Source organism: Barbatula barbatula (assembly GCF_947034865.1).
Source record: "Barbatula barbatula genome assembly, chromosome: 10".
Taxonomy (NCBI): Eukaryota; Metazoa; Chordata; class Actinopteri; order Cypriniformes; family Nemacheilidae; genus Barbatula; species Barbatula barbatula.
In genome coordinates, this window is record NC_136773.1 from 11,441,459 (window position 1) to 11,453,282 (window position 11,824).

At 36.6% G+C, this 11,824-nt stretch overlaps 1 protein-coding gene across 1 annotated transcript; it reads left to right on the plus strand.

Moving 5' to 3' along the window:
• Positions 1–228: 228 nt before the first annotated feature.
• Positions 229–6,869, plus strand: LOC306899837 (uncharacterized protein C14orf132; the record flags this gene model as incomplete). The annotated part of the gene is made up of 2 exons (XM_079466368.1): positions 229–255; positions 6,651–6,869. The coding sequence occupies 2 exons, from the start codon at positions 229–231 to the stop codon at positions 6,867–6,869; spliced, it is 246 nt and encodes an 81-aa protein (XP_079322494.1).
• Positions 6,870–11,824: the final 4,955 nt, after the last annotated feature.

The window sequence follows — 11,824 nt, forward strand, 5'->3', positions numbered from 1 at the left end:
AGTATACCAGTGTCAAAGGATTTGACTGTCAAAGAAACAGTTTAATAAATAATTCTGCGATGATACACTGCTCGTGCATGCCTGCAGCTGGATTCACTAGCAGAGATGTGCGCATCCAGGCAGCAGCGCGCGTGAGGAGAGACGTGCCTCTGAGTCTCTGTTGGTGTGCTGACATACAGAAGAGACTTTATCTCAACACATTCTGCAGACACACAGGAGTGGATAAGGATGGAGTTATCACTGATGGCAGCGCAGGTATGACTTACAACATTGTTTGTCTTTGTTTAAAAATATATATTCGAAGGTTATTGAGAATTTTAAGAAAGGGGTTTAAGTGTTACAGTATATTGGAAGAGTATTTATGCCAAGATTTGTCGACTAAAACCACGCCTATAAAATGTGTTGAGTACGTAAGCATAGCATAACCGTATGTTTTCCGTTGCAACAATTTTTATATAGCTTACCAAAGTCTGTTTTATTGATGCATATTTTTCATACAAATCATAAATACAAATGTGAATGTATTGCATGTTATGCCATGTTGAACTATTTTTGTTTAGACAAATTTTGTGATGATTTACGACTTTTACGACAATTACATGAGTTTATGACTTTAGTTTGATGGCCATTGATGGCCAGCTTGCCTGTCCAGAAAGCCATCAGGCCTGATAAACCGATCTCTTTCAGACAAAAACACTACTAAAGGCTGTATATCAACACTGTAAGTGACAGGACCCTTGACAATTATTAGCACAATATCAGCTTTGTCAGTATGGAAAATATATGGATTGACACTTTGCAAAGCCGACTTTTACACGGTGATGTATAAAAGCCAAAAATTACATTGGTTTTAAATGCTTTCATAGTTAGTGAAACTTTGAAACTCATTATTTGTACTGCACAGGTGAAATGCTCAATAAGTGACGGAACAAAACAGCTGGTGATGCTATTTATTCGAGCTGTTTTTCTTTGGCCACTTTATTATCAAGTGACAGGATGCTAATGAGAATTATAAAGCAGGGCACCAGTTCACACCTGTTCTCTAACTCATAATGTCATCATCATGAGCTGTCATCAGAGATGCCATTACCTGGAAACGTGTGCTTTCAAAAGGATCACATTTATGTTGTTTAAAAGTAGTTTGAAGGTTGAAACGTGACATGGTTAAAAACTCTCACGAATACCTCAAACAAGGTGAAGATGTTTACTTGATTCGAATTGGCACACGTTGTACATTAAAATTTAAGTCAAACATTCTACATGAATTGCTTTTTTTGCACGCGTTTATCCAAAGCTACTTAAAAGTAGGAGAGCACATAACATTTTGTCGACACGCTAAACATTCTATAAAATTTAGGTTAAACTGATAAATGGTTCGTGCCCCTGGCAACCGAATTTTTACAGCCGTGGCAGTTTTATGTCACTTGCATTAATACATGGTTATTTTAAACATTTAAACATTTTATTAACACATATTCAACATTGGGGTCCTGATCATCGCTATCAATAGATTGTTTTGTGAAAATAACCAGATGACTGTCCATTATCACTTATGTTAGATGCCTTAGAACAGTGACTAGTAAAATAAATCATTCAAATTCATACTCATTAATGTTTATATTTCTGTATTCATTATTTCACATTTTAAACAATTAAAACAATATATGATATTATAGTTGTACTTCTGATCAACAACTAAATGTGCACGTTCAAGACCTACTTAGACCTTTCTTTAAAAAAGGCATCTCAAAATTTTTTTAAGCAGCTCTATGGCAGCTCTTGTCGGGAAACGACAGTAAGAAGCAATGTCATCAAGCTCCACCCACTAATCCCAGCAGTCTACACCGATTTGCTACAACATCATTCAGTGATAAATGAGACATAGGGGGGGTCAAGGGGGAGTGCATCGGGGAGGGGGAAGAGGGAGGGGTCCGTCTCAGTTTGGCAGGTGATTCATCCAGCACAGGTGAGACAGGAGGATGAGCGGTCATTCATGTCATTGAGCAAGATTTTATTAAGTGACGTTCTATACACTGCTTGTTTTCATTTAGCTCATAGCTCATTCATAGCTTCATCATTGTTTAGCATGTATGTGTGTCACTGACACATGATGAATGTCACGATTATGTTAAAAATGACACACAAGGAACCCTTAAGAAAAAAAAATCTTTTTTGATTTAATAACAAACATTTTCATTTATTTAGTTCAAAGTACTATTTTTTTCTTGCACCTTAATGTGTATAATCTTTTTTTTCATTATTACCTTTAAGTTTTATAAGAAATTTGTTAAGGTAGAATACTTGCAATGAAAAAACCAGAATAAGAAACGAGAATAAGAAAACTTGTGTTGCCACGCGGACCCCGACTTTATGAAAAAGTGTAAGGTACATGGTTTGATGGCTTAAACACAGAAACGGTGTAAACATCAAATTAAAAAGTTGAAATACTGTCTATGGCAGCGTAGGAGGTATCTTACTCAACATTTCATCATAGCTGGCAATAAAAGATAAAGTCCCAAGACCTCGAGTGAGTTTGTGAAGCCTTCAGAACATCTCTACATCAGAGTTGATCACAAGAATAAAATCACAATTCAATTAATTTCTTGGGTGACATTTAACAATATTATAACAACATTAAGCCTAATTACTTGTGAAACTTAGAATTATTTTATTATCTGTGAGTGTGCAACACTTTCTTAATGTAAAAAATTAGGCAGATAATGACAAATATTGTGCATCAGTCAAATCTCTGATCTACTGCTTGTTTCACCCGAGGCTCTAATATGAATGTCAAAACAGCTGAACGTAGATCTTCCGCTTACAATGGGAGTGCATTGTGGTGTTGACGGAAACTGCTTTGCTAATGCTGTGAAAGATAACTGCATTACATTTATGATGGATGACATTTAATGAGTCTCTCACAAGATCTAACTAGCATTGGAGAGGTTTATGAAATAAGATGAAACAAATAAACAGGAAAGGGCTTATGAAGGAAATCTATTTGTTTCAGATAATTCAAATGAAAAAAAAACAGCTTTAATTGGGCAAATGACCATGGAATTACTTATGGAATAAGTAAGGAATAAGTGACGAGAGGCCATTTAATTCTTAGAAAATAATGCACACACGATGTGCAGAGGAGCGTGCTTGGGGTGTGCATTATTTTCTAAGAATTCAACAGACCGGAGTCAATTATTCTGCTAATGCCACAGTTACCACGTTGGTCTGATGTTTGTTGTCAAGACATTTTTAAGCTATTTATCCTAGAACGCGCTAATTTCTAATTGGACGCTAATTAAATAGGAAGCTAATTTCTTACACGCCATGAGCTGTGCCCTGGTGGTTAGAGAGTTGGGCTTGTGATCAGAAGGTTGCTGGTTCAAATCTCAGCGCCAGCAGGTCATGACTGAAGTGCCCTTGAGCAAGACACCTTACCCCTGATTGCTCTGCAGTAATGTGCCACTGTAAAAACTACTTGTAAGTCGCTTAGGATAAAAGCGTCTGCCAAATGAATAAATGTAAGTGTAAACATCAGAGAGCGAGCGAGAGGAAGCACATACAGCACAGCGCATATGCACATGCATTTGCTTCATTAAGACAGTAAAGCCAAGTATTGATATTTGTTTTCAACCTGTTTAACAGCCTGGTCATGTCAGAAAAGCATTTAGAGAAAAAACATAACACAGAGTTGTCTGTGCCGGTGGAAGTTCTCACTGCGCTATAGAACGCTTGCAGCTGTGTTGGCCTATTTAAAGGCCCTGTACAAGGCTTTCCATCTAGTGGCTTTGTATATGCTTTCTGTTTATCATTTGTTTCCTTAGATACAGATTAGCCATACCTGTTTCTAGTTTAGTTAATTGACCTTGTGGATAAATAATAGGCCTAGCCATTCCTTTTCTGTGTTTATTGTCAGTTATCGTCTTTGCATGTTATGTAAAGCTGTTATGATTACTAATCTAGTTCATGCAAATTGTTCCCAAATTCCTTGCCAACCACAACCAAATGATATCCTTCATTACCCATGATCATCCTTGTTTTGTCAGGCCTATTAGGGATTAAATAGATATGTTTGTGTGTTAGAAAGAGTGAACCCAAAACCCTTGGTCCCTTTGGTATCGAATATAACACGTACACCAATGGAAACCAACTGCTTGAATGTATAGCACATAAACAAATGATTTGGCAGATGGAATGGGTGGTTGGACAAAGCTTGAAAAGCTTGGCTGTTTCAAATGGAACCAGCTGAATAATGTGGGATTTGCCTGATTTGCTGTGAGATATATAAAGCCAGAAGATCTGTAAAATGACTCTAATCTGTTTGGAGCAACCCCCCTGCAGCAAGATTACTCTCTCACACACACAGATACTGAAATAGTCGCTTCAGTGACGTGACTTTTATAAAGAAGACACCTTTCAGTCCACTCAGGGCTGAAACTTGACTAAAGGTACTCTCTTTGTTTTAACTTCTCTTTACTGCGGTGAAATTGACCTCTACAACATTCTTGTTCTGTGATGTTTGTCTGTGTGTTTTTGCCAGATTTGATGATTTGCATGTTTGCATACACCCAGTGACTTGGTGGCGTGATTGTGATGCTAGTTGAGTTGATTCATTTAGCAGACTTCTGTATCCTTGCAAATTTGATGCTGTATTAGTTTTACGTTATAACATTTCTGTATAAATTACAGCAGTTTGACTGTAATTTACTGTAGATTTACTGTATTGTAGTTGTTTAAATATAAATGGACATTAACAAGTCTTTCTCTTTACAGAAATAAAATGTAAAATAACAACCTCATGCAAAGCATTTTGGGAACGAACATTAGAAAAAAAAATTCTGGTTCCCAGAATGCTTTGCAGACAACTTTTTTTCTGTAAAGATAAAGACTTGTTGATGCTTAATGTCCATTTATCTTTTAACAAACCATTGCCAATACATTAGATAAAAATAAATCTACGGTAAGTTTCTGGCAACTAGCTGCATAACTGCAGCGATTTTTACTCTTTGAAAATTCAAAGTTAATAGGTAAAAAGTTTACACAATACGCTTTCTTGACCGTTTTTAGAGGAGCTGTGAGATAATGACATGTACTGCATCCTCCCACTGTTAAACTGTGCGGTCAGTTCATGTATTTTTGATTCACGACACTAATTGATGGGTTGGGTTTGGGTTTAGTTTAGCCGACAGTGGCTCAAAGCACAAATGTTCTTACTTTCTAAAAGAACAAGAAATCTGTCAACAGCATCCTCTGGGGAACAGATTTATGTTTACAGGGAGAGGACCTCTCATTAGAGAGCATTACCACTCACCACTGCTAACAGCTTTTATTTGTGAAAAACAACATTAGCTGCGGTCTCACAGTAGACAAATGTACTTTTTGTGGATCTGGAACTCGGATACAGTCACTCGGATGAATAATTCTCAGCTCATTGTGTTCTGTAAATGCTTTTTAAGCTGTTTATTTTTGCCCTCGGTTGAAAACATTGCAGTTTGATTCACATAGATAGAACAGAACTGAAGAAATGTTAGTTCAGTAAAATGTTTTGCGATGTATAAAATGTCCTTGCACAAAACAAATGACAGCAACTACTAGTATAGATAACACGGTTGCTATTCAGACGTTTAAGTACGACAATTGTTGCTTTTAATAAGAATGTGTATGACAAAACATTTAAAGAATCTTTAAATGCAGATATTAGCCTACGTCTGACACGGAGGTGACATGAGATGACTCTTCATTAACCTTTTTCATTGGGCTGTTATGAGATCAGCAGAACAAGAGTGATGAAGGTGTCTGGATCAGATGAAAGCGGATGAATGGTGGAATCGCTTTCTAAATGGGGTAGCGATGAGGTGGCGGACCAACAGAAAAAAATGAACGCCAGTACCGAGATTGCACCTGTAAGGCGGCATATTACATATGCCATACACAGATGGCACTGTCCTGTTTTTTTAGCCAGGCATCAATTTCAATTTCGCATGTACATTGGTGTCCAGGGCTGTTGAATATAAAAGTTTCTACGATGCATTGAGATGATGCAGAAGAAAGCAAATACAAGATTTAGCTATTAAAAATTCAATTTAATGTAATACGTGCCAGCGGTGTCTGTTCAAATTGCAAATAATGTATTCTTATTATATCTAAATGGTTGTTTTTGACATAAACCAGATCTATTCGCATTAGAAAATAAAGAAGCGGGTGCCTTTCAAACACAAAATAAGATATTTGGAAAGACAAATGTTGGTAATCTTTGGTCCCCATTGACTTGCATTGATTTTTGTGTCCAAACAATAGAAGTCAATGGGGACCAATGGTTTGTGGTAACCAACTTTTTTCAAAATATCTTCTTTTGTGTTCTGCAGAAGAAAGAAAACCACACAGGTTTAAAATGACAACAGGTTGAGTAAATGATGACGGATTTTTGTCCTTTTGAAGGCAAGCTATTCCTTTAAAGGAGCTTTAACTAAACAAGTAAAAGATGCAACAGTAAAAGTGTGAGGGAGACAGACTTGTGCAGTAATACTGAAAATTGTGATGCATCGTGAAATCGAATTGAATCGCTGACATGATGATCGAAATCGAATTGACTCATGACTATTCAGAACGATGATCTCTGCTGCATATTGTACAGAGGTTTTCTCTGCTTTCAGCATTTTCAAGCCGTCAGCGGGGCCATCATGGATTCTCCATACACTGGCAACTCATCCCTTCAGACTTCCACTTCCAATCTCAATGCGAACTTCTCCCGACCAGCCGAACAAGAAGAGGAGGGCAAGTTTTCCAGCGATGCCATCTGGCTGTGGGTGGCTGTCATTGCAACCATTGGCAACATTGTTGTGGTAGCAGTGGTGTGTGCCTGTGCCTTTTAGACCCCCTAGCGTGCAAGAACGCAGCCTGACCTCCTGATCCTTCACCCATTCGCACTTTAGCACACTTAGTTACTCTGTTCTCTGCCAAATTTTACACGACGCTGAATTGCGTGGATTTGAAGCGGAATTAGCTGGCTGTGGATTTAACCTTTGTTTCATTAGCAAGCATGTCTGCTGTAGCTCGGATGTTTGTTTAGTTGGTTACATAAGCATGTTATGTAAGCTCCCTTTGAATGTACAGTTCAACAGTGATTCCAGATGTGATCTATCATATCCCTTTGATGATAAACCAAATCCAGGAACATTGTTCTGGGTAAATCAAAGTGTGTGTGTTTTGTGAGAGTCCAGGCGAAATTAAGGACAGATGGTGGTTGTTCAAAGGCTCTTCACGTTATACACAATTTAACTGGCTTACGTTGCCCCTGGTAATTTTCACTACAGCCTTCACTCAGGGGTCAACACCAATTGTATAAATGCTTCACCACTACGGGGAAATTTAGTAGAGTATATGAGTAAACTATGGGGGGTAATATATTTTTTTGTAGAGCTTGAATTTATCTTGTCAAAATAGACAGCTGCTTCTAAGTGGCCTCAATTGCAAAATATGATTTTTTTGGAAGCTGGATGGTGTAGTAATAGCATCTACCAGCAGAGGCTCACTTGCCCATGCTATGCAGCCCGATTTTGACCCCTAGGTTAAAAAAACTCAGAGCCAGCTTTATGAACACTCTCAGCTCTAGTGTGTGTCCAGTTTGTGCATGCAGTCACATGTTAAAATACAAATAATCTTGGATCCCACCTCATTAAATTAATCACATCTGTCTCTCCAATATCCATAATTATCCTGGTCTGAACTGTACCGATGATCTTAGTTAAAAATGCTCCATTCAATCTAACAATAAGTGAGATATTAGATTATATGTTCACAATGATTCATCAGACTGAGGAGGAGGTGCAAGTGCAAGTAAAGCAAGAGAAAATAATTTAGCATGCAATCGCTCCGTACCATTAAATCTAAGCAGCTAGGGAATTCATTTAGTGTTTTTTTTTTTTATTCAAAGTTGAAAATGTTTTTAGAACGTGTAACATTTTCTTTTTTATTTAAACGCAAGGTTTGGCCCGGAATCATTTACCACAAGGAGGGAAGAATTCTGGGAAGATTGTTTTAGCCTTACAGTAGATCCTTAGCGTCCCTTACTCGTCTATGCACTGGTGAAGCCGACCGAAGAGGTGGTTATGTATCGCTCTACATGTTATCTACTTTAAGAGTTTCCTTAAAAGGCTGTGGTATTTTTCTGGACAGTTTGATCTCAGAAATATGGTACAGTCCATTGTCGGTATTAGCGCAGGTTGTGTGCTTGGCTCCGGAGTCAGTGGAGACATAGGGGCCCACCACCCACTCAACTACTTCACAATGTGCCTTAGGGAAACATCACACTGCCATTCCGAACACACCGGTGGAAACAGCATTTAGATGGTTAATCTTATTTTGAAGGTACATTTTCAGAGCATAATTTTTTCAATTATTTTTACAAACCTCTACTATGTTACAATTCACACTGACACATATTTTATTTGCATATTATACTTTATGCTAGTTTAGGAGTGAGATCATAAAATAATTGTTATTTAAACATGTATTTATGTATTTGTTAAGTTACGCAATACATTGTATATTATGCAGTCAGCCGGCATGTTCCCAAAATAAATCCCTTTCAGCCTTGATTCAGGGTCCTATTCCAGATTATTTTCTGACCTTCTGACTTTGTTTGCTGCATTCTTAACTACTTGCCTTGAATCGTAATCAGTCTTGGTTTTTATTCTGCAAGTTCTCAAACACCAAAGATATCCAATGTACAAAAACATGTTTTAAAAGCCCAAGGCTGACAACCAGAAACCCCTAGTTTATCAGCTGCACATTAACAAAGTTTATTGCACAAGACTAAGATATCTAGTAATAGAGGGAATATAGTTTTTAAAACGTATGCCTGCGGTGTCCATGATCTAAAGGCATTGAAATGAGAATGTTACAGACTCTGAGGTCTTCAAGGAGATTTATGTGACCTTTAACACATCTCTTCTTCTATTCCAGATCGAAAGGAACACAATTACCGAAGGGACGGTTTTCATTATATTTTCTAAAGAATAAACAGTCTTGAGACAAAGAGAGCTTTGGTTGCTGCCAGATCACGAGGGGAACCTGTTTAAAGAAGCTCTGGAGTTTTGGCAATGGACAGTGACATCTACAACATATCCCATTGTTTGTCCTGTGATTTTTAAAGGGAGAAGGATAGAAAATGTTAAGATTCTCACAATATTATTTTTGGCTTTTTTCTGGTTATGCTGTTATGGCAGAAAACAATCCAATTTAAGATATGTGCAATGTAGTGCGTGATCATGAAAAGTAATAACATATGTATATTTGGATTGAAAAAGTTCATACTTTACAAAGAAACATTTCTGGTGGGCATCTTGAGACAAAACAATCGCACTGATGTATTTTAAGATATGTCAGTGCAAATTGTTTTGGATTAAGGTGGACTGGGTATAATGCCTGTCTGGGATTTTTTATTCATTTTTGGTAGTACAGCATTAACCATTGTATTTGTGTTGTTAATTATTTTATGTTAGAAAGTGTATGAAGTATTCAAAAAGATTAGAGGCTACTGTATATATGTGTGAAAAAATGATTGTAGGTAAGCGGCAGACCTTCAGTTTTATTGTGATGGATTCGCATTGACATTGAGATTTATCCATGAATAATTATATTTCCTTAAACAAAAAGACCAGTTTGAGTGAAACTGAGTAGAAAAGGTATTTCAAAATAAGTATCATATTCACATTATTAATTCATTTATTTATAGAAACATCTAAAAAGGGAATTTAGGGAAAAGAAATGCTCTCTGTGTTCCAGCTCGACAGCCCCCCAGACATGAATGTGGTATCTTTGCTCTTATACCTCTGACCTGGAATGACCTCTGTCCTCTGTCTGGCTCCTCTGCTCTGATCTGGAGGCTTGACCACCTGCAGGAAATGAAGCAATTGTGCGATTGCTGTCTATCTATTTACAGTAATGAAAGTAATTGCACACCACAAATAGCAAGAGATTACTGCTAAATGACATTAAATGTAACTCTCTCTTTCTCCTTGTTTTTCTCACACATATTGTAGCTACTATATCATTACAGGGGAGGAATGTACCATGCTAACCAGACTTAACCAAAACTTTATTCCGTTTTCTGCATGAAAATAATAAGAATAACAAAAATCCTTATTTCATTTAGACAATTTTATAAACGCTTTTTTTGCATGATAACCGGTCGGATATTTCCCCTCTTTTACCCTTTTTTTTCATTTACGCACTGTGCATGTTGGAGGTACAATGGTGGATTGGATGTTTGAAGAGACCAGACATCTGATGATGATTAAACAATTAGTAATGTATCCTGGTGAACAGTAAACACAGGATTGCTTCAGCATGATATTTCCCAACAATCTAAGCAGGCAGCTTTCCTAATAATGACTCCAATGAGCTTCATATTTTTCGGTTATTCCCAACCCTTTTGTCTTAAGTGTTGCTTTTACACGATACTTACTTAATATAGCCTAATTTAGAACTCTATTTATTGTTATTTAATACAGAAATGATCAATATTCTGGTTTAAAATCCTCACAAAATATCAACAAAATATCACTGTTTTAACCAAGACCACAATTATTTTCAACCCACACTGGAAAAAAAACGCATTTTACAGAATTGTATTATTGTTTACCCATTTATCATTGGAGTTTGGGTTCCTCACCACAGAGTGCTGTTGGCTTGCTCACTGGGAGACTGCATTTATTAGATATTCTAGACATTCTAGATATTATTTGCTAGAATGATCTTGCTTGTGTAGACAAAATGCACTTTGCTGTGTTTTACCTGTTCTGTGTTTGTCTGTTTCTCTTATTTTGTCCAGTTAAGCTGCTTTGGAACAATGGACAATGGATTCTATCTAAAAAAAATTGTATTGAATTGTCTATTTACTATTTGCATTTTTTACAGATGTTTCATGTAATACAAAAAATAACAAAAGTTAAATATACAGAAAAAGACTAAAAATGTAGTAGATATATTTGTGTCGCCTCAGCCGCTGGAAAATGTCAGTTTTTTTAATTTTTTTTTACAGTTAAAAACCATCCAATTACAGAAAAACTGCAAATTTACAAGACAAACTACAAAAAACTATGTATATTTTAGTGGGAAAAAGAATTCTGAATATTTTGCCACCCCAGCTTTACAGTGCACATAATACAATTACAGCTGTGTCATCATGGCCTTTAAAACACCCATTATTGTAATTATTTATTCTTGTGGCACTCTGAACTTTTGGTAAAACATAGACAGTGACCTAATACACAAACATTTGCCTTTTTCGCACAAGGCCGCTCTCTGATAACTAATCTAAGTGCATAACATTTTGTCTGAATGAAATAAACTGGAACATTTGTAAGGGTTGTATAGCTAGTGTTACTGATCCAAGGTCTTTCTGTATTGCTTATGTTTTTCATTTGAAACAAGCAGGTTGACATACTGTGTAACAGTTTGAGCAGGACTTCACCTGATGATGGGTCCAGCAGTCTGGCGCTGTAACAAAGAGAGTATATGATGTCACAATTTATCACAACGATTATTGATATTCTATATGTATGATAGTATCGTAAAACAATCAGCACCAGTACAGTACAGGGACAGTTTGTGGCTCTCTGCCCTATGCCTGTATTTTAAGTCTTATTCATTAACAAAAAAATAAGACAAAATAGATAATGTGATAATATTAATTAATTATTTTGGCCACGAGAATCACAAAGTGATATTGATATTGTGACAGCTCTTTTTCAAACACAGGTTTAATTGAAATAGATAAAGAGCACACTGTAAAACGTTTTTGCTGTAGTTATGCAGTAACTTA